Raw genomic sequence first — 23671 nt, forward strand, 5'->3', positions numbered from 1 at the left:
ACAGTCCATTCGCTATAGTCCCACATTCTGCTGCAATTATCCCAGTCTGCATTATCCCAAAGTGCTTTCTGTTTTCGACAGACGTATAACAAAAATGCAGAGGTAAATTGGCATAAAGGCATCAAGTTCCAAGTATGGGTGTGTAAATACAGTTGTTCCTTCTCTGAACAGACGGCCTGATATTTCATATCGCTCAAGGCAAGAAACAAAAGACGATGACACGAGTTCTTATACCTGCATGTCCATCTCACAACTCTCAACTTACCCACAGTCATAAAGCATTCACCTCCATATGTCATACCCAGCTGGGCATAAAAAGGTATTTTTCAAAACTGGCTTTAGCTAGTCTTGCTGCCAGCATGACCTCTCTTCTCATTGACTCGTTCTTCCTTTGTCCTTGGCTGGTAAACACAATCACCACACTTGTCCTTGGCCTGCTGTGTGAACGAGCAGACCGGGTCTCGCTCTCCAGCGGTGTGCTGGGAGTCATTAGAGAGGAGGTCAGGGGTCTGATGTCCTGTCCGCAATCCATTCGAATGCTGTTCTCGCACCAGCGTCAGCGGGCCACGGCGGGAAAAAGCAACAGGGCCGATTGAACTTTATTGAAATGAGGGTCTGTCTTTGATGCCGTGCGTCTGGGGCTTTGTTAAGGGCTCCCGGTGGAGCCCGGTGTTGACAGTCTCTCAGGTTTCTGACGGGGGAAACCTTGCCTCGTGCCTCGGGGCTTGTTCAGCATCGTTTCGCCTGCCTCTCTGATCACTCGCCTTGCCGCTTTTTTGTATTTCATACAGAAAGATACCCTTGAAGTCCGCCCGTGGAGTTTGAAAGACAAACGTGGAACGGGACCTATTCTTCAGGTGTTGGATTTCCCCCCCCCCGAAAAATAAAACTGTCTTCCATCACGCAGGAATTATGATGAGGGTTATTGTGCTCTCCAAAGTGGGTGAACAATGGTGTGCTGACAAAAGTCTGAACAATGTCAGACTGGAGACCGCAGTGTGTAGAGCATGCATGCATGCATTAATGAGACTACGTTCCCCACATATTAATAAAGACTTGGAGCCTAACAAAAGTAGGCTACTTGCTAAGCTTCAGGGCAGGTCTTTTTGTACTTGTACTTTTGCTCATCATCCACCAAAGTTTCATGAAACATATGCTCCACTCTCATTGATTGATTGATTGATTGGGGGAACTGCGACAAAATGCAACCATCACATTATGACCACTTGACCAATATTGTGCAGGATCCCCCTTTTGCAGCCAATAAAGTTAGTCTCCTTGAGGCATGGAATCCACTAGACCTCTGACCAGTAGACCATACCATGGATGCTCGACTGGTTTGAGATCAGGGCAATTTGGAGGCCAAGTCAACACGTTGACGCTCAAACCACTGCTGAACCATCTTTGCTTTGTGGCAGGGGGCATCATCCTGCTGAAAGATGTCACTGTTGCAACCGTTTCCATGAGGGGTGTACAACATGGCCTGCAACAATGCTTTGTGAGGCGGTACATGTCAAACAACATTCACATTAACGGCTGGACCCAAGGATTCCCAGCAGAACATCGCCCAAAGCATGACAAATCCTCTGCCGGCTTGCCTGCTTCTAACACATTAACTTTAAGGACAAATTGTTCACTCTCGAGTCTAATATATCCCACCCACTGACAGTCGCCATGATAACGAGATAACTAATGTTACTCACTTCACCTGTCGGTGGCCATAATGTTGTGGCTGATTGGTGTGCATGGGGCTGATTTTCTCTCTTCATGTGGATAATAACTGTAGACATACAGGTTGCGTAGACTTAAAAGACACGGAATGAAAAGTCTCTACTGGACAGGCTAAGTAGTGGCATACAGTATGAAATATTCTTTCCTTCCTTATTAACTCAGTTGCCTAGTCTTGTTGCTCAGTGCAGGGGGGAAGCTGATGTTGATGACATGAAGCACCAAGAAGTAAGATTATGTCAAAAGAAAGATCCTTTCCTGTCAAAGTTTGTATCTTTGAATAGGGCTTATACAAGCTAGCCATGATGTGACCTGCAACTAATGTATGGTGATATATGATGTGTGTGTGTCTCAGTTAGAAGTTTATGAAAGGACGTTGTTCAAGGGGAGATGAAAGAACATTGCAAAGTTTAGAAGGGATGGATAGTTGGGATGAAAGGCTCTCTTGAGGCCTCTAGCCGTTGAACAACCCTGCCCTTATCCCCAACACAACCAAGCTATTAGATTAGAAACATCGACCTGGACATGTCTACCTTCCACACGCCTCACTGATGTAAAGAAAGGTGACACTTCAGAGAAGCAAAAAAAATAAACTAAAACACTGTGATCAATATGAAGGACTATATCTTTGGCATACAAAGTTGCGCTGCAAGGTTAGATTTAGTTGGTGCGAACTGCCCAAGATTTTGAGTTTGCTGGCTAAAAGCTGTGCGAGGCTACCATAAACATGATCAATGTTCATCCCCCTAAAAAATGATTCTTTTTCATTTTCTTCTCATTCATCATAATGAACCTGACAACAGATTTCCCATCTCTATTACCAAGGCGCTATAGGCTACAGAGCCAGAATACAAGCTAAAGTCATTTCCCCCGTAGTTCTGTTTGTGCTGACCTAGCTGGTTCCCTGCATGGGTAATGTAGTGTTTGGGGCTGAGGAGTAGTGCTGGCAGGGAAATATGACACATTGATCTGGATATTTGAAGCAGCATCTGTCACGAAGACCTAGCCCTCATCTGGATGATGCGAAGCATAAATAAGAAAAAAGTACCTTTGTTTTTGTACAAATCTCCAAATGTTCCTATGAATTTGATGAATGGACAAAAATGACATGAAAGCAGCCTCACGGTAGCACATGATACGTGGTTGAATGGCATTGCTGAGTAAACAGGGACCAGACGCGTTGATGGGTCGGGGTTTTTCATGTGATCACAGCCACAGCTCCTGTGCATGTCCGAACAGAGGCTGCAGACCTGCGGCACGTGCAGCATGAGAGGCTTCTTTGCGAGGCGCTGTTGTCTCCTTCTCCTCTCCCCGTGGATCACAAATCCTAAGGTACAATCTTACTCTGATCCCCGAGGTGCCTCTCTCCCGAACGAGAGAATTTAAATACGGTTTGGCAAAAAGGCGTAAATGCATTCTCTTGTAAAATGAGTTCTCTTCCATCATGGGGCCACTTGCCATGTGTGCTGCAAAATAACGCGTTCGAGTGTATCCTGAGCCAGTCCAGGTAATTACATACATAGGCAGTGTGAAAACACAGTAATCAATCCTTGGTCATACAGTTTATGTTCTGGAACTCCTTAAGCCCAGGTCATGTCTGAATGATTTAAACGTGATTCCAACGCCTCCATTTCAAGGTGACGGATGTGAACTTGATTGGACAATGTGGCTATTTGTCAACGGAAAAGCCTGCAGTGGATTTTACATGGTGAGGGAAGAAAGGAAGGAAGTAATTGGTATACCCCAGCCTCCCTTCCTCTCGTACAGTCCTGCGTCCTTTGAGAGTACAAAGAACCTTGCGATGTCCACACATTTCTGACAAACACGAATTTCATCAAAACAGCGGTACTGAACAGACAGTTCTCTTGTCATGAAGAGAGTGAATCTTGGATTTGAGAATTTCCCATAAAAATGGCTGTTTCTCCCTGGCTCTTTTGACAAAGAGCCAGACGCAAAAATAAAAAAGAGATTAAACGAAATTAAAGTCAGTGTGGTGAGGAAAAAGTCCTTTGTTACTCCTCCATAACCTCATCAATTCACTCAAGTGAATCTCTTCTGCTCTCTGTGGGACAGAAATATAAATGTAAGTCTGCCTGCCTGGGCAGTTAGCTCTTTGAAGCTGCATGAATTCTGGCTGTCATTTGTTTTCAAGCGGTGAAGGAAGTAATAACGACTAATTAGAGGTGTTTGATTTCTTTCTCTTCCTGTTCGGGGACAGCCCTTGTCATGTCATGGCTCCACTCCGACTGCTTTGCTCATCGACTGATAGCAGGTCGTTGTAGATGCTGCTTCCACCCTTCCCTGTGAAAAAAATCACTAGGAGCACTAAAGATGTCAATACTCTGACATCTCTGTCTTTCGAGCAGATGTACATGACATATTACTCAGGTCCACCAGACGTTAGGCATCGTTCTATGGCTCACAATGGTTGCTCACAACAAAAATGTAAACCATAAGAAATGGCCTTGTGTCTATTCTGTAGCCTTACATACAAATTATTATAATTGTGACTTTTAACAAACAACTGACACATTCGATTTACTGTTGTTTAGAATCCAGTTTTAATATTTAAATGAACCATAAAAAGCACATTGAAACATTTTCTCATTTTAGTTACAAAAATGGGTCACCTAAAGGACTTATCATTGAATTCACAGAAGGATTTGAACAGAGGATGTCTAACATTTAAGTATTTCTCTCTTAAAAAAATTCCCCACCCGAAATATATAAACTTAATTGTTTAACCAAGGTATATACAGGGCATAACATCCTCGCATCTTAATGGTTATCAAGAAAGTTTGAGGTATACGACCAAAAGCAAAACAAAAACAAAAAAAACGAAACAAAAAAAATGGACAGAAAGAAAACCCCAAATAAAAAAGAAACAAACAAAAAGAAACGACAAACAGAATTAAATTAAAGTAGAGAGAATGCTATGAATGCTCGTTACAAGCACAGGATGACAACATTAGTGGATTATGTTGTATTTGTGCTGGTGTGACTCTTCCAGTTTGTTATGGTCAATGAGGGCAAAACTGCAAATAACCTTAGAGCGTTGGATAGTCAATATATACACAGGGGATAAATTATAATTGGGGAATCGTTTGAATGCTCATTTTATTTGCTTCTTAACAGTTACACGGTATGTCACTGACAAAAAATATCATAATTATGTATTTCTTTATTTATCAATTTCTTTAACTTATATATATATTTGTTACGAACATTGAATTTTAGGAGCAGGAAGCAGGTTCTGATACACATGCAAGTTTTGAAAGTGGATTCAGAAATAACAGTATTGTACAAAATAATAATTACAGTTTTTTTTTATTATCAAAATACACCTTCTCTCTTAGCACCTCTTGTTTTTTTTTGTGTGTTTTTGAACAAGCACCATTGAAGTCATTTTTTTTTACACAGCACCTGGAGAACCCAAAAGAGGTCTCTCTTTCTCACCTGTCAGACCTTCCTCCGGTTATCTCCGCCTCCCCCTTTTCTGCCACACCTTCCAATGTCCTTCACCTTCTCTCCATAACAGGGTTACGTCATGTGGTTCTAGCCCTACAAGGGCAACAAGTATTTTCCTGGGCAGTACATACATACATGGCAAGACTTGTTCGCTACACCATTTATTTTTATTCAAAACTTGCATGTGGCATAGAAAGGGTGGGGGCTGGGGGATATGGTGGTTCCCAAAATGTCTTGACTTGACTTTCTTTGATTTTTCGGATTCCGCCAAGTTCTTTTCTTTTTTTTTCTCTTCCATTCTTTCTTTTCTTATTCTGTTTTAGCCAAGGAAGCATACGGGACCGACTTCAAATCCAAACTTCTGGTTGGCATCCCCAAAGTCATTGACCATGACGTTGATGATTGGAACCTGATCGATTTTGGGAGTGTTGATCTCAATGACCGTCTTTCCATAACCCTTCCTTGTCTGTAAGGATAAAATTAAGATATCATCAGATACTATCAAACCTGCTGTCAACGTCATGCAAGAGGTCAATGTTATTCTGGAATATTACATTAGCTTTGACCAATCGTGTAGTCAAATTGTTTTAACTATATAGCATGCCTCGAGGCCAGGTCGTCATTGTAAATGAGCGTTGGTTCTCAATTGACTTATCTGGTTAAATACAGGTTAAATCATATTATAAATTACAACAAAAAAACATTTAAAAAACATGGGCCTTCAACTTAAAGGTTGTAGTTTGAGAAACAAGTAAGCATATACCATTAGGAAAACATAGAATTTAGCAAGTTCCTGAATAGCAACCCCAATGCAAAGGGAATGGCAGTGCATAATGAACATTTCAGTTGGGCAGTATTGGGGGGGCAGTTTCTCACCGCACAGCCGTCTGTAAGGGTCCTGATGTAAGGGTTGTTGTCGTAGGACATCTCCTCGTCGTTGGCGCCCATGAAATGCAGCGCCTTGCTGTGACTGTCGCTGGTGGTGTCGTGCCAAGCGACGGACTGGTGGCAGTTATAGGTGAAGTTCTGCCTTGCAGAGGCAGTCAGTAGTTTGAGGAAGGTCATCTGAACCATGTTTATTGAGTTGCCCTCAGCGTCCACGTACGACAGCTACCGGAAAAGGAGGGAGAGAGGGAAGAATCAGGCATGTGACAAACGCAGTTTACCTTCAGATTACTGAAGGCGCTTCAAATTCGTGCCCAGGGCCGGCCCGACCCAATAAACATATTCAACATTTGTTTAGGACCCCGCAATTGGTTCGGCCCCCCTTTTCTTTTGCCAATCAAAAGGGCCCCATACACTATTTTTATTTGGGGCTCCCAAAACCCTAGGGCCGGCCCTGCTCATACTGGAGGAAGACATGGGCGTTCTCACACACAAGTTTTAACATGTTGGAGATAAAGCGTCTGCTAAAATGTCCTTTGTTTAAAAATGGCATAATGGTGCCATTTAGATTGGCTTGATCTTTACTCCTAATCATCTCCGCTTCCTGCCTTGCATTTGGCCCCTACATCCTTGCAACATGAAGTCGGAATACGATTGGTCCTGAGGCTGGAGGCCCCTGTCGAGAGCCACCACGGGTCACACAGCTTTATGAGTCTATTTACGGCCTGACAGATTTTAAGAGCTCTGCACTGTCTGATGTGAATGGCATAAGTAGGGAAGGAGTAGAGCAGCAAATGTCTTTTGAGACCAGCGCTGAGGCGACGGGCTGCCTGAGTGGAGAGGGTGAATACAGAAAGGAGATGTGGGACCACTTACTATTTTACCACGCTTAAATTCACTGAACCACGAGCCTGGCACCTCCTTAAGCCATGAAGATATTCTGACCTGGGGGACAAAGGCAACAAGGTACTTGTGAAAAGAGGTCAGAAGAAAAGAAACTGAAAAGACCTACATATATATTGCACAGGAGAATGTAAAATACTGAATGGACACAACATCCTCCCGCTAATATTTTTTTTTTTGCTCGTCATACAGTTCTGAATGTAGGCGGTGGAGAGAAAGGTTTGAATAAGAACGAATACAGTAGCGTCTCTTGACAGGTTCAATGGACAATGACAATGGAATCGGATGAACCTGAACAGGACTGATTGTAAATGGCGTCAATCTACGTTCCGTGGGTGTAAAATGTCACTTACTCCACTGGATTCCTTATCGGGGTAAATGCAGGTTTCGCCCCCTGCGGTGAAGTTACAGTAGACTTTGAAGGAGTCTCCAGAACAGCCTTGGTTAGGATCAATCCAGTACTCGCCTGCAGAGAGAACGAGTCACTAAAATCAAACATTCATTTGAAAAACCGTGTACACGGTTGAGAAACAATAGAGCCTTCCTCTGTTTATATGCAACACCTGGATCCCCTACCAATGATCACGTGAATATTTAAAACCGTCCTCGATTATGTCTGCAATCTGTTTCTCGAACACCGTCACACACACACACACACACCTGAACCCCACATGCACCCTCTAACCCCAACACCTTCACAAGAAGCAAAAGGCACCGCAGTCAAACACATTCAATCCAGCTGTAAACAACAGCAGATGGAGCTCTGTTCTGTCTACATACATGGATACACAGTGTCCTTTCCCAGACCCTCCTCCTCCGTGTGCCTCCGACTCACCGTCAGGGAACTCGGGGTGGCAGAGCTGCAGGTCTTTGCAGGTCCTGGCAGGGTTGCTCTGGGTGCCCATGGGGTACTTCATGCGCTCAATGTCCTGTTTGAGGTTGTTGAGGGAGCCGAAGATGTCCTCCATGCCCTCGCCGTAGTCCATCACGGAGCCCGCTGCGTCGGACTGCATGTCGCTGGATCGCCTCGTCTTCTTGGAGGACAGGATGGGCAGCGGCTGGATCACCTCACCGGGGGGGCCCTGTAAGGGGCAGAGGGGCGCATGAGAGAGAGAGATCAACAGGTCTGTCGCCTTTATTTGGATGTGTTTTAATCTCTCTTTCACCGGGCAGGTTCATAAAGAACGTATTCTGAAGCGCAGTGATAACCGAAAGAGAAGTCTTTTGATAACTAGGATGACTCATTTCTTGTGTATTCGTGGATGTCCATGATGCTTGATCAGTGGTTTAGCTAAAGGCTGCGATGACAGAGCGGTTCTTACAGGAGGACCAGGGGGGCCGATGGTACCAGTGTCTCCCTTCTGACCGGAAGGACCCTGGAGGGAGGACAGATGAAAACATGTTAGACGTCTCTAGAATGCTCTCGCTAGGCACTCTAGAACACCCTCTCTAGAACACTCTCTCTAGAACCCTCTCTCTAGAACACTTTCGCAAGAACATTCTAAAAAACTGTCTCTAGAACACTTCTAGAAAACGTTAGGGTTAGCTAACCCTAACCCTTTTTCTGATGGTTCTATCACCATGAATGTAAACATGGACACGGCGAACTGTTCTGTCTCTAACTCATGCAGACTGGCCGGAAGCCGGACTTACGCTTGAACCCTTGGATCCTTTGGGGCCTTGGGGACCCTGGAAGAAACGTCAGAGAAGCACAATCATCCACCAGCAAAGATCCGTTGCATTGACAGGACATTTGGATAAAAACAACGTTTCAATCAGATGGTGAAAGTGACAACTTACAGGCAAACCAGGAGGACCAGGTGGACCCAGAGGACCAGAGGAGCCACCGATACCCTGTTAGGATGAAACATCAGAGAGTCACACACATAACCTCCAGACAGGGAGGATAATGTAGAGAGTGGGAGAGAAATCTGGAGACATTTGCGTAATCCAATACAGCGGTATAAACAGATGCTTTAGAGAGAACAGCAAGTGCACTGGTGCCATGGCTGCAGCAACTGCAAATCGGTAACTAAAACGTGATGCTGATAATAAACTAATGATGGATTGAGACTGGACCATCTGCTACAACTGTACAAGTCGTCCAGAATTCTAAATTCTGAAATGACATCAGAAAGACCCACAGGCGTTTTGCTTTTCAAATTCATACACGAAAAAAGAAGCATTTATAAAACATTTAATTACATTTAATCGTATGTTTAATCCATTTTATGGCCTTATTCCACCCGAGTGAGGGGACTCAAAAGGCCACACTTCTCCCAAATTGCATATTCACTCAATCTGCACTGTTTATTTAAACTAGATGAAACTCTTAATGTGGAGCCTTCATCAGGATGAGGTCATGAACTCGTTTGAGTGGTGCTTCACTTGTCTATTTCCCAGGGAGAAAAAAAGCGAGGCTTGGATTTGGCTGAGAGAAATAGAAATTCAACGCTACGTCGAGAGTCACAGTGTTATCTGTGTCACACAGAATGCCTTTTGTAAAATAACATGTTATCAGATATACTCAGAGCTGACTTGCCCGGGTAAATGGAATGCCTAATCCGACCAACGAAGGCCCAGTGTGTAATGTATTACGTGTAACAAAAATGAATCCAAAAAGAAAAATGCTCAATGTCGAGTTTGCATTCTACCGAACGCAACACTGAACCCACCACTGAACCCCCTTGCTGTGCAGGTACACAGTGAAGGTGTGCCGCGGACAACAACATGACCCGTACAACTGTGCACTTCCTGGTGAAGGGCGGAGAAGGTCTGAAAGATGGCAAGGTGATGAGATCATCGATCACTTACGCTGTCACCCTTTCCTCCAGGAGAGCCCTGAGGTCCTGGCAGCCCGCGGTCTCCCTTCTCTCCCTGCTCTCCGGGTGGGCCAATCAAACCAATAAGACCGGGGTGACCCTGGAGTAGACAAACAAACACACACGGTCATAAAGATAGTAGCTTCTGAGAAAACAAACCCTGCTATCAGAGTACAGCCGCAACAACAATGAAGTCAGAGCACAGCGTACGAGCCCTGGTTGATCGTTTGCAAGCATTATCATTGAAATGTCTCTTTTGTAGTTGACAAAAGAATTCCTGTCAGAACACATCTGCCGCTCAGAACAATTCACCATTCAACAACTGTGATGACTGAAAAACGGGGACCATAACCAGTCCCATTTATTTTGAAAGCGTTAAAAAAAAAATCGCCACACCGAGAGATGACATGTTGACATGCTTTTAAGCCAATCTCTGTCAAGCCCCATCCTATATGTGCGGGTGGCTGCAGCAGAATACTGTACTTTATGGGTCATATTTCAATGCCACATTAAATCCTGAGGCTTTTAGAATAATATGGATCCTGGTGTTGACTTTCAGTATTCAGTCAAAAACCGGTTCCTCGGATTGAGCTCCTCTACATGGTTAACGCTGAGGTCAGGTAGTGTTTGTTGTGCTTTTTCTACCAATCAAACCTGCTTCCAGGTTCATGATGAGAGAGAGGGTGTCCTTGACCACAATCCAAACCTGGTTTTTGGTCGCACAACGTTTTCCACCAGAGGTTAAAGCTTCTAACCTGTTTGAAATGGAAGAAATTTAATCTGCCAGCTTTTGGGGGGAGAGAATTGAGTAGCCCTCACCTTTTCACCCTTAGAGCCAGGGTCACCTTTGAGCCCAGGCAGACCAGGAGGGCCCTAAAAATGAGAGGGGGACAAAAGTGCAAAATCGATTAACTCAAAAAAAGCAAAGGTTGAAAGGTAAACGGTGAGTGTGAGGAGAAAAGGATTTTAGAAAGAAGGAAGGATTCGAGAGAGAAAGAGAAAGACAGAAAAAAGATAGAGAGATATATGGAGGGAGAGACTACAAGAGAGAAAATCAACAGAACGCAAAAGTGATTGTGAGAGACAAAAAAGAGAGACGGCAAGAGAGAAAGAGAGAGAGAGAGAGAGACAGAAGGAGATAGTGTGTACTAAAAGAGAGAGTCGTTACTAACCATGGGCCCAGGTGGGCCATCTTGTCCAGGGGCTCCAGGAAGTCCTTGTTCACCCTGAGAGAAACCATCCAATTACAGGCAGCATTATAGCTCGCTGTAACTCTTATAACGTACTATTGATTTTCTGCACACAGCATGATGATTTATAACAGAAGTACCGCAAAAAGTGTGTTCGAATAAACAACAGAAATGTAGAAAAGTACAAGCCAAATGGGAGTATTGATTATTCCATGAGTGCTGTTGTCATGCTTTAAAGGGGTTTTGGAGTATGTGTGTGTACGAGTGTGTGTGTGAGAGAGTGTGTGAATAATGCGTGTGTGTGAGTTAGTGCGCGTGATAGTGTGTGTGCGTTGTGTGTGTGTGCGTAAGTGCGTGTGTGCATGCGTGTGCTTGTGAGTGTGTGTGTAATGTGATAAGATAAGCGCGGAAGACAAATGGTTCCTCTCAGACTTACGACAGGGCCAGGGATCCCTCGCAGGCCTTCTGGCCCCTGCTTCCCTGATGGCCCCTGGGGGCCGACTGGGCCGGTCTTCCCTGGCGGGCCCTCAGCTCCCGCCTCACCCTGTGGAGGAGGAGACAGGAGCGATCAGGACCACACAGCCCGTGCTACCGCAGTACGCACTTCTGCTTAGGGGTGCATGGCTTCCGGATGAGCTTTCCCGGGTTCGCATGCCTGTTCCGTGCTCAGGTAACTGTCGGACTAGGCGATACAACACCCGAAAAAATCTACCAGAATATATATATATACAGTATATACACATATACTCTCACATGCACTTACACACATACCTACATACACACACACTCACACACACACATGGTGTTGTCTTCAGGATGGTTGTACTGTAGAGACCCGAGAGGACTGTGCACACGTCTCGACTGGGCTAGGGATGTTTCTTGCTGTGTGCCCAGCTGAGGCAGCTCTGGGAGCCGCCGCTGAATTGATTTGGGTGTCTTACCTTGGCGCCCTTTTCTCCCTGCCTGCCCTCTGCTCCGGCAGTTCCTGGGGGTCCCTGGGGAGGAGAGAGAGGACACACTTTACCACGGAGGTCTGGCCACTGGGTGTGTGGTTGTGTGATAGTTTGCCGGGGGTGGACGACGACAAGAGAATTCGGGAGGGAGAGAGGGAGAGGGAGAGAGAGAGAGAGAGAGAGAGAGAGAGAGAGAGAGAGAGAGAGAGAGAGAGAGAGAGAGAGATCGAAAGAGAGAAAAAGTGAGGCGGAATGAGAGAGAGACAGGGTGAAAGGGTGAGAGGGAGAGAGAGACAGAAAAGGGGAGGTAGAGAGGGAGGGAAAGGGGGAAGGGATGTACGTAGGTATGCTGGTGCGTGCATTCGTTGTGACAGTTGCGCAATAAATAATTCAGGGGAATCGTTACAATGTGTTGCTGTGAAACGCGTTCGTTTGACATCAATCTCACAAGCCTGTGAGCGTGGAACGCCGTAGTGAAACATTTCAATGGCTGCAGAAGACTGATGGTGAAAAGAAACTAGCTTGGACAAAGACTGTAAAGGCCGGAAGATGTTCTAGCTGGGAGAAAAAAACCCCACCTCACAGCAAAAGCTGCAGTCATGTGTGCAATATCATTCACTACAATATTTGCCGTGTTTCTATATCTGTTATACAGCCTGAGCTACAACAAATTAGCTCTGGTATTCACATTCCCTAGTCATCTTTTTACCCGCTCTCGTGTTTTCCCTTGATACTGAAACGTCCTTGGGACACACCAATTCAGTCTCTGGAGATCTATGTGACGAACATTCTGATAAACGGGCCTTAAGATATTTTGTTCTGTTGGGACCCGCAGAGCAGCTCTGCCCATCCATCCACACCAAGGTCTTCTGGGTCGTCTCCCTCCTTTGAGCAGCTTTTTCAGACTAACCCGCTGAACACCTTCAAGCACAGCACAAGTCTCTCCCTCCAAACCGCTTTATATCAGAGGAGAGGAGGGTTTTTTTCTGACCAGGTGAAGTCGATTGGCAAGGTTGTGTGCAGTGACTGGAAACGTGTGTTGGCTGACCAGAGCAGGCTACGTTCCAGAGGTGCTTCTGAGGATTCTGGGAGAGTTGGTTTGAGGGGATGTTTTGAATGTGTTATACTGCAGGAAATAATTTGGCCAAGATGTGATGGAATTACCTGATTAAGTGCTATGGACACATTTAAGAATATGTCGGTGTTGCCGTTGTCACATACTGTGTCATAGATTTTCTTGGCAATATTCTTATTAAGCCTATATCATATTTCTGACTCTGACTGAAATTAAGCAAATGGACATTTTCATGTCACCCCTTTACGGAAAACACAATCAATAGAAAACAAAAACAATTAAGACATAAATTAATACATCCATCCAAATAGATTCAAATAGATAAATACATTGTGGGATGCCAAATTGATTTTCAGCGCTGCCTGTTGAGTAGCCGAAATAAAGATTTGAGCATAATTTGAAATTGCCATGGGCAAAATGCTGAGGAAGCAGAAACACCCTTGACAGTAAATGCAAAGCAACTCTTGGCTTGGTTTTATGTATTCAGGTCAGAAACCTGCCAGGGAGTAGCAAATATCACTCAAGCTTACTGTTCTTTTGACGGGGGAGGGGGGGGGGCAGAGAGACACAGATTAAAGAGCTAGGTTGATGAAATAGCCATTTTCCTAAACATAATCCTCAAACCATTAGAAACCTGCATATGCTGATATGATATGCTAAATTCCTAGGATGTAAATTCCATCAAGCAAATTGCAAAAGCAATTGACAGTCAATGTGACTGGTTTGACCATGCTTATATGTATTTATTTACAGAACTGTGCCATGAATCTATGGCTGGGATATGATCTCTGTATAATTCCTGTTTCCCAGACATAAATTGAATATTTACGATTCTCGTTAAAAGCTACAAACTACACCTCACTGAAAATAATATTCCAGTATGATTCATGAACTCCACTCCATTCTATATTAGCCAGCTGGGAATTATATATTTACTTCCCATCATCGCCGTTAGTGACACATAATAATAGTTGTTTTAGACCTTCAATTATAGTAGGACTGGCTCCATATTTCAAGTTTCACCTTAATCCTTCATCTGGGGCCTTGTTGCCTGAAAGCCACTGTCTATGTGACCTCTGTGGGCGCAGAGAGACCAGACAGCCAAATGATAGGTCCCAAATATCAGCCATCACATCTAGTGGCTCTGAGCACATCTCAGCAGATGTGTGTGCAGAGGGACTGGTCTGGAGGAGGTCCTGAGAACACCATGTCCTCGTTCTCTTCATCACCCTCGTACCACGGAGCCAGGAGGAAACGGCTTGGTCTTCCCATGGCTGTCACTCAAACCAGGCCAGATCAATAGTGTGTCAAGATAGCTATCTCTATCTCTTTCCCCTGCTAGACAGATGGTAAATTAATTTTGTGTAAGAAGCTTTTGGGGGGGGGGGGGGGGGGGGGGGCTTGTACTTTTTCAATTTTACAGCAAAAATAAAAAGAAGAAAACAATATATATATAAGACCTTCATTTCTCAATGGATTTTGGAGTTTCTTTTACTTCCGTTTGCAGACGGTTCCCTTATTTCACCTGTCGAATCTCATTGTCTTTCTCGACTACTTTTAATGAAAACGAATAAGGGTGTATCTCCAAGGGCAGGCGGAGCGGGGGAGGGGGTGATGGGGGGGAATGGGGGCTGGGGTTATGGAAGAGAGCAGCTACTGCTCAACTGAGGAACCTGGGTCTCGCGAGGGGTCGAGACGAGAACATGAAGAGAACCTGACTCTGTTATCAAAGTGGAGTGAGGTTGTGTCTCAGAGTTGTGCAATGGGTTTCAACACGGACCCATTAACAATGGTTCATCAGCATTACAAAAAGGATAGGGATCTCATTCGGCCTGATTAATGCAGAAAACTTTGAATAGACCTTTGTCCATTGTTTAACACCTACGGTATACGGCTCATTGTGCTAGGTCTCACTGGAATAGATCTAATTCAAATCAGATGTGTGTGATCGTCTGAGACAAAGGCATGTTCGTCATTATGAGGGCGTATGGCCTCAAAGAATTACTCCCATTTTAATTTTTCAAGGTTTCTTGCTAAGAAAGCACCATCAATTCAATACCAAATAAAAATTCCAAGGTATAAACAAATATGATACAAATATATAAATAAATCGAGGAGTGACGATTTCGACTTCCTGCCTGTGGTGCAGCAGGAAGTCAGTTTTCAGCTTCATTTCAAATAGCTGTGGGTGATGGCTGAGGCTGAGCTGGGACTGTCGTAACGAGGCGGTGAGGGAGGGAGGGAGGGAAGGAGGGAGTGGGGGAGAGAGAGGGAAGGAGGGAGTGGGGGGAGAGATGGAAGAAGGGAGTGGGGGGAGAGAGGGAAGGAGGGAGAGAGGGGAAGTGGGGGTGAGAGAGGGAGAGATTAACTTACTCTCTTGCCAGGGGGTCCAGGTGGGCCGGCCTCTCCAGATGGACCAGGGGGCCCCTGAGAGCAGAGAGAGACAGAGAGAGAGCGAGAGAGAGAGAGAGAGAGAGAGAGAGAGAGAGAGAGAGAGAGAGAGAGAGAGAGAGAGAGAGAGAGAATGACTGTATATCAACTTTTTCTATTCCCTTATACAATAGTTAAATGTTTCCAACAGTATAACATTTAGAAAAATATTTGGTTCCAAAACAATAAACAAAAAGCTCTGAACTACTGAACTGTTCAACATGGTAGAACTGTTTCCGGCTTTCAACCAATTATCTCAAATTTAATTGGATGCAATCAAAGCACGTTTAGGAGCTGCATAAGCAAACATTTGATAAATGTCAAAAAAAAATGTGAAATGCGTATACAACTTTGAGTGGGTGAAAATCTACAGAATCATTCAACTGTGTGATGGGTTTGTATTAAAACTCTCAACTGTTAAAAGAGAAAGAGAAGTATGTTTTCCCCTCAGAGCTAAACTTCACTGAGCCATTTCCAAACTTTATTACATTTTAATATATATTCCTACCGCATTTTACACAAATCCTCTCTTGAAACCAACAAGACACACAAACACCAACTCGTTCTCCAAATATTGTCAATTCAAAAAGAAAATTAAAGTTTATTCTGGTTTTCTCCCATGTCTGTGAATCCCATTCACTTTCATAAATGTTCATAAGCAATTCATAGACCCGCACAAAGGGTTGGTAAAGTTATTTGCCATGGCTGCTTCTAATCACATTTTATGAACCTGTAAAAAGGACATGCTTTTTCTTACAGTAGACCATGAAAGGGAAATATAATTATTTAATTCATTTACAACCAGGAATTATCCCCAGAAAAACACGATTCACAAAAACTCTACAGCAGGCAAAACATGACAGGTCATTATGTACTGCTGAGGTTAGGACTAACAAAGCTATCACCAGAACACAAACATAACAACAGAACGACCTGCTAGCATGGTTCCTAGCTTGTTTACTGGAAATAGCTGAATGATTTGATGTGGTTTGCACCAATTTAACCAACTTACAGTTTGACCAGATTCTCCATCCTCTCCCTTTTCTCCTGCTCCACCATCGGTACCCTGGGGCAGACACACATAGACATCAGTTCAAGACCGTGGAAACATAACAATAATGTATTCATTTTGAACATGCTTTTATCCAAAGCACTGTACAGGGGGGAATTTGAACCTTTGACTTCTTGATCTGCAAGTGCGCCACAGAGTCAAACATACTGTGAATACGTGGTTTATATCATTACGTATCCTTGTCACTCAATGTTGTTGCTAATTCATGTCTTCTGATTTACAGTGCCATGTGAAAGCAGGAATAGCACCGGCTGAAGGTGTCTGTGTTCAAGCTGGGCATACTCACAGCAACACCAGCCTCACCAGGCGGGCCGGGGTCTCCAGGGAAACCAACAGGTCCCTGCAGAGTGGACAGAGAACACACACACGTCAGTGAACTCCGACCTGATTGGGTGATAGGTTCTGTGTGAGATGAGTGTTGATACGTGTTGAAGGGTGAGAGCAGGTGAGGGGGAACTGGTTAACATGGGGATCGCCATGGTGATCTTCGCTGTCGACATGATAAACCTACCTCAAGCAACATTTCATTTGAAATTCCATTTCCATGAAATAATTATTGTGTGTTGTCATGGCAGAATCACAACGTAGATTCCAAACACATGATATGATTATGTACTCAAAAAAACCTTATGGTTATGAAACGTCTGTTTTCAAATTGATTCTGAACTGCGTCTTCTCTACAAACGTCTGTTCCATGATGGATGAATATTCAGAATTTGCCTCTCCGGCGTTTTCTATCTTTGTAGTGTGCGTACGTGCTTGTGTGTGTGTGTGAGCAGGATTGTGTTTGTCTGAGTGTTTGATCGTGTGGTTGTCTGAAGGAACGTACAGGGTTTCCCTTGGGACCGTCATCTCCAGGGGGTCCTTTGGCCCCGGCAGGACCAGCGGCTCCAGATGGCCCCGCCTCTCCCTTGTCTCCTCGCTCGCCCTTAGGTCCCTGGAGAACAGCGAGACACACACTTCATAGAGACACACACACTTCATAGAGACACACACACTTCATCGAGACACACACACACTTCATAGAGAAACACACACTTCATCGAGACACACACACACTTCATAGAGACACACACACTTCATAGAGACACACACACTTCATAGAGACACGCACCATGTTACAGACACTCGTTTCATAGACACACTCACGCTATAGAGACACGTATGTTACTTGTTCACTCTCGACCTAGTCAATGTGCAGTACAAAACGGCACACAGTCGGCCATCTTTAGATGAGCTGGTGTTGAGACGGTGATGAAGTACCCTACCAGTGTGTGTGTGTGTGTGTGTGTGTCCTGTGTGCTTGTCTGGACTCACCCCAGTTCCAGGCTCTCCTGGAGACCCAGGGTTCCCAGCCTCTCCATTCTCACCCTGTGGACAGACACTTCATCTTAACATCTTCGACAGAAACAAACGCGACAGGTGCTCCTTTTGAAGAATTCCTTCCCCAACATGGTTTCATAGAGTGGTTGCGCCCTTCTGTGTTTCTTATTCCTGTGTCATTCCACCATCCAGGGCGGCACATTAAGAATGAATGTCTGAATCGGCTGTAAAACTGGCATTAATCGGGAGGGAGGGAGGGAGGGAGGGGGGGGGAACCGGAAGGAGGGAGAGGAGCCGGAAGGAGGGAGAGAGATGAAAGGAGGGATAAATAAGTCCCGGAAGGAGGGAGGGAGAGATGGAAGGAGGGAGGTAGGAGTGTGGTGAGGAGTACTAGTTGTGTTTCAGCCCGAGAGAGAGACAGACTAGCATTTCAAGGCAGCCGGCCACTCTGTGAGGGGCTCACGTTCTCACCTTCTCACCCACGCCTCCCATGGCCCCGACACCACCAGGAGGACCTTGGGCGCCCTGGCAGCAAGAGAAGAAGAGAGACGAGTCATTCCCCAGTCTCTCTGGAGAGACACTATCGTCACATCTGCCACTAGAGCAAGGTAGAGTGGAATAATTTCCCGTTGCTATTGTAGTCTACAATGTTCATGTATTGGGGAAACGGTATTTCCGTGGGAGTGGAGGGTGTAGACTGTTTTGATGGGGGACACGTACATCAGCTCCACTAGGACCCTGGGGACCCCTGGGCCCGGGCGGACCTGGAGGGCCCTGTGAAGAGGAAACAGAAAGTTCGCGGGTCAGGCGGGAAGTGATCTTGTTGAATCTTGAGGAAATCTCATATGGGAAGTTGGACTGGAATGGGCATGTGTCGTCAGCTCACCATGGGCCCGACATCACCGTTCTCCCCCTTCTCACCGGGAGGCCCTGGAAGCCCCTGGAAGGAGACACAAACAAACATATGGAGACTTATGAGGTGCTGGAGACACACTTTACTGGAACATACTGATTGAGGGAGATAGTGCCACTGTATTGGACTGGATATGTGGGGATTAAGGACCGGTAATGAACACAGCATAACAGATGATCAAAGGCAGAGAAGCAAACACAGAATAACAGGGGATCAGATTAGATGTAGTCTTCCGAGATATAATGATGCATTTACGCTCTTACGGGTATTCATCCCACAGTTGGCCGTCGAACGAAACGAGACGCGGTTCTGTGTCATCTCCAAGGAAACTTAGCGTCCTTCCATACAAACGGATTTGAACCAATCCCAATCTGATTTCGCCCACAGCAGAAAGGATTTGGTTTTAGCGGGCGCACACAAACCACTAGAGAAGCTAAAACAACCGGCCGCGACCCTCTCTCATCTCCTGGACAGGTTTATAAAGACACCCAGACGGGACGTGACCAACCTGTTCTGGTTTGTTGGCGCTGCTACGAGGAAGAGTGAAAGGATGAGGTCGTCTCTGCTTGTGAGGCGAGACATGGACGCGCCCCACTCAACTCCTGCTCGCGGGCCCAACCTTATATATACGTTTGATCCCTGACATTTCCTCCTAATTGCCATGGCGATGGCAAAGCTTGGGCTCCCACCCGTTTCAGAAACTGTTGCCACGGGAGCGAGGAGGGAGGACATGAAGGATGTCGTTCCCTCCGCTGTTTACCCACTGATACACACGCCATCTCCCTCAAATACCCGCTTGGCCCTGGGAAGGTAAAGTTTGTGCGTGGGCGTGTGTTTGTGATTGGGTGTGTGTATTTGTGTCCGTGAGAGTGTGTGTTTGTTTGTACCTGTGTTTGTGTGAGAATGTGCATGCCTGCCTTTGTGTGAGTGAGTAAGTGAGTGAGTGTGTTTGTGTGTGCATTTGTGCGTTTGTTTGTGTGTGCGTTTGTGTGAGTGTTAGCGAATGTGCGTGTGTGTGCTTGTGTGATGGAGTGTGTATGTGTGTTTGTGCGATAGTGAATGTGTGTGTGTGTGTGTGTGCCTGTTCCTTCCCCATGGTGTAGAATCCCATCAGAGTGCAGGTCTCAGTAGTCAGAGATCATTAGCAGGAACACTAATTATGCTCCATGGTAAACTGGCATCAGACGAGGTCAGTCTATGCAATTAACGAAATTGTGCTGGAAGTACATTACGCCGCAATTAAAAGTCAATTGGATTGAGTTTAATCAGAGAAGGGATCGCAACGTGATACGGCCAGCAGTCTTCCATATAATTTGATCAAGACAATGACACAGGTTGAACATGAACGTTCCAGAAAGGACTTTGTTCCACAGACATCCGCCTCCCTCATACAAAGCACCACAGTTTCGTTTCTTTTTTAAAGCTTTCCACTCAGCGCGAAACAAAGTCATAATGGAAAGACATTAACCACCTGAACCCACAGCTGGCTAAAAGGAAAAATTGAAGGGTCGAATATGAACCTGGGATATTTCAAAGTGAATAATTTGTTCCTGTCTGTTGACGATAATGACTAAAATGGCCGGTGGCTGGAGAGTAGGGCTGTGGGCCTTGTTACCAGAGAGGGTCAATTGCCGGTCAGAACACAATGCATGACAGACATGCTGTAATTAGAGGGTGGCAAAGGAAATGAACCCAGAATGGGCCTGATTTCTATCACTGAAACGAGATGGAGGGTGTGTGGTGGGGGTGAACCGTGTGTGTGTGTGTTTATGGTTGTGTGTGCGTGTGTATCTATGTTTTTTTGTAGGTTGTGTGTTTGTATGGTTGTGTGTGTGCGTGTGTGTGGGGGGGGGGGGTTACGCACCTGCAGACCGATAGGACCAGGTGGACCTGGGAACCCTCTGGCTCCTTCATCTCCCTTCTGGCCAAACATTCCCTGCTGGCCTCTGGGCCCAGGCTCTCCATCGCCCCCCTGAGGAAGGAGGAGGACATGTCAGGACGACTGAACCGGACAGCTGGTGGTCAGGAATGGATAGATGATGGAGAGAGGGTGGAGGGGTGATGGAGGGATGATGGATAGATGATGGAGAGATGATGGATAAATGATGGAGATCATGGATAGATAATGGAGAGATGATGGATCGATGATGGAGAGATCATGGAGAGATAATGGAGAGATGATGGATGGATGACGGAGAGATGACGGAGAGATGACGGATAGACGGTGGATAGAAGAAGGATAGATGATGGAGAGATGTTGGACTCACAGCAGGTCCAGGAGCTCCGATGGGGCCTTGAAGACCTGCTGGTCCAGGAGGACCCTGGAACACAGATCAGACACCAGGTGAGATAACACACGTACAATAACACAGGTCAGCGACAGATTGAAAGAGAGAGAGGATCACAACATGAACACACCTGTTCTCCCTTGTCCGCTTTGCTTCCCTTCTGACCAGGTTCACCAACCTCTCCCTGAAAAATAAAGACACGCACATACATGTAAGGATAAGTCTATGTTCGACCAGGGTGCCATATGGTGGCACTATTGAAGCACTATGGATAATCCTGATCATAAGCTCAAGGCCTGTGATGACTCGGTGACATTTAAAAGCGACGACAACAGCATTTCACATTTAATATCTCTATCCTAATTAGGTCTTGTTGGTAAGCTGGAATGCAATGTTGCATAAGTAGCAAAAAGGGACAGAAAGACATATTTGCTGTGCAGATGGCCTGGGTGTGAATCCAGAGATTAAGATTGATTGCTGTTCAGGTTTTAGATGCAAACGTGTGCCTGGTGAAGGAGATAAGCTGGGGCAGGAGGAGACCAGAGGGACTCACCTTGTCCCCGTCCTCTCCAGGCGGGCCCTGGGGTCCAGCAGGGCCGGGCAGACCCACCGGACCCTGGATGCCATCACGGCCAGCCGGCCCCAGGGGACCCTTCTCTCCCTGGACACAGACAACACAAAAACACCCGTGAGAACATCACCGAGGAGAGAGACGCACCTTCATCACCTCTCTCGACCAGCAATGGACAGAGGGAGGGAGGGGAGATGGACAGAGCGAGGGAGGAGGTGAGGGAGGGAGGGGGGAGGAGGGGCGAGGGATTGAGGGAGGGGGTGAGGGGAGACAAACAAAGGGAGGAAGGGAGGGGGTGAGGGGTACTTACGGGCGCTCCTTTCTCTCCAGCAGGTCCCGGGGGGCCCTGGGGGCCAGTCCTACCGGACAAGCCGATTGGTCCTGCAGTTCCAGCAGCTCCTCTTTCACCAGGGGAACCCTGTGTGTGTGTGAGCAGGTGTGTGTGTGTGTGTGTGTGTATGTGTCAGTAAAAGCATGAGTGTGTGAGCATGAGTGTATATTTGAAAGGAGGAGAAAGTTGAACCGATGAGCTCACATAAAAGATTCGTCCAATACGGTGGTTTTTGGTTCGACCACATCTACTTCAGCATTCTGTCAGCCCCGTCGTTCAATTGAAAACACACATCATGGATGCAAACTTTCCTTTCAGGATATTTACAAAACAAACTTCGCCTCTGATGTTCACTGCTAATGGGTCTGGGAGGAAAAAGAAAAACTCAAAAGCGTAAAACACAAAAGCTCCTATTTCCACGCGGCATATTTAGAACTTCTTATCCTGCACTTCTGGGCTGCTTTTAGCCGTGAGACATGGGTCCCACTTCAAAAACCACTCTTGCTCGTTCGCTAGCTGGTCATTCCTCGTCTTAATACATTATGGGAGAAGGGAGAGCTAGGGGAGCAGAAAGCCTTCACCTGGACCCGAGTGATGTGAATACTGAGAGAAGCTAGCTCGTCTAACGAGAGCCTGATGGCCCTGACAGAGACCTGTTGTTCAGTTTGCACAATGAAACAATGCCTCTTTTTCTGCTTTCTGACAAGACGGAGAGCGGATCTTGGGAGAGCTCGCCGGATGGCGGGAACAGGCTCGCCGAGCGTGAGCTGGCCGCCCGAGCCAGACGGGGTGAGTCACCGCGTGGACACGGGAGGGAGGGAGGGAGGCAAGGGGGGGTGAGGGGAGGATGGATGGAGGGCTGTGTGGGAGGGGCTTAGTTCCCAGGCGGCGGTCGACGGGGGGTAAACAATCAGAATCCTAGACCAATCTACCTTGCGCATGATTGCTCCGATGATGAAACTCTGTGCGCTAAGTGATTGAAGTGTGGTGAACTGTGACTGCAGTCATTTCTTAGTAAAAAAAAAAATGAAACCGAAGGACTGTAAGGCAGTTAGGATGATAATGAGACACACACCTTGGGAACACAGATTCATAAGCAGTCAAGTTGAATTTATATCTTACCTATACACACAATAGTTCTGTCATACGTCTGAGTTCTATAGAGGTATTCATTTGATTACCTGTATATATTTGACACTGGGTTTCACCCAAAATAAATTATTAAATAAGTATTCCATCATAAAATCAACAGCTGATCCACAGTCTACTCTCTAAATTGAGAGACACAAGCCAAATGTTTTATCTTAAAAGGCTTTGCCGGCACATTTACTTTGTCATCTTCAGTTCAAAATCAATTACCTGGACCCAAGCCTGAACTCTCAGAGGAAGTTAGTTTTGAGAAACTAAACGCTGCTGTCTTCTGTTCACACTGCCCTTTAGAGATACAGGTCTACATCGACGATGAGGTAACCATGGCAACGAGGTAACCATGACAACGGGGTAACCATGACGGTGAGGCACTCACCACCGGGCCAGGGGGACCCTGGGGGCCTTCTCCTCCCTTCAGGCCAGCAGGACCCTGGAACAACACAACGGAGACACGCACGGTTACTCACTCAAACAGCTCACCCAGAAAAAACACAGTCCCCTTGTCTGAAGCACACCCGCCGTCGTTGTCAGGGGAGTCTTGCACAAGTGACATGACCACCTCAACGCTCT

The 23671-nt window shown here is 45.9% G+C and overlaps 1 protein-coding gene across 2 annotated transcripts in view; it reads right to left on the bottom strand.

Moving 5' to 3' along the window:
• Window positions 1–4277: 4277 nt before the first annotated feature.
• The window catches only part of col11a1a (collagen, type XI, alpha 1a), a 70603-nt gene continuing 51209 nt past the window's right edge, over window positions 4278–23671 (bottom strand). For both annotated transcript variants that reach the window (XM_084702831.1, XM_084702832.1), the window contains 27 exons: window positions 23478–23531; window positions 21932–22039; window positions 21604–21711; window positions 21181–21234; window positions 21030–21083; window positions 20627–20734; window positions 18736–18789; window positions 18570–18623; window positions 18321–18374; window positions 17844–17897; window positions 17356–17463; window positions 16813–16866; window positions 16467–16520; window positions 15398–15451; window positions 11938–11991; window positions 11433–11540; window positions 10979–11032; window positions 10626–10679; window positions 9799–9906; window positions 8785–8838; window positions 8638–8673; window positions 8307–8360; window positions 7820–8066; window positions 7338–7450; window positions 6958–7026; window positions 6073–6306; window positions 4278–5662 (listed from right to left, as the gene is read on the bottom strand). In XM_084702831.1, coding sequence (XP_084558957.1) covers window positions 5516–5662; window positions 6073–6306; window positions 6958–7026; window positions 7338–7450; window positions 7820–8066; window positions 8307–8360; window positions 8638–8673; window positions 8785–8838; window positions 9799–9906; window positions 10626–10679; window positions 10979–11032; window positions 11433–11540; window positions 11938–11991; window positions 15398–15451; window positions 16467–16520; window positions 16813–16866; window positions 17356–17463; window positions 17844–17897; window positions 18321–18374; window positions 18570–18623; window positions 18736–18789; window positions 20627–20734; window positions 21030–21083; window positions 21181–21234; window positions 21604–21711; window positions 21932–22039; window positions 23478–23531 — 2304 coding nt within the window. In that variant the 3' untranslated portion in view covers window positions 4278–5515. The remainder of the gene's footprint in view (window positions 5663–6072; window positions 6307–6957; window positions 7027–7337; window positions 7451–7819; window positions 8067–8306; window positions 8361–8637; window positions 8674–8784; window positions 8839–9798; window positions 9907–10625; window positions 10680–10978; window positions 11033–11432; window positions 11541–11937; window positions 11992–15397; window positions 15452–16466; window positions 16521–16812; window positions 16867–17355; window positions 17464–17843; window positions 17898–18320; window positions 18375–18569; window positions 18624–18735; window positions 18790–20626; window positions 20735–21029; window positions 21084–21180; window positions 21235–21603; window positions 21712–21931; window positions 22040–23477; window positions 23532–23671) is intronic.

This window comes from Hypomesus nipponensis, chromosome 8 (genome assembly GCF_054491055.1).
Source record: "Hypomesus nipponensis isolate SF chromosome 8, ASM5449105v1, whole genome shotgun sequence".
In the NCBI taxonomy this organism is placed as follows: domain Eukaryota; kingdom Metazoa; phylum Chordata; class Actinopteri; order Osmeriformes; family Osmeridae; genus Hypomesus; species Hypomesus nipponensis.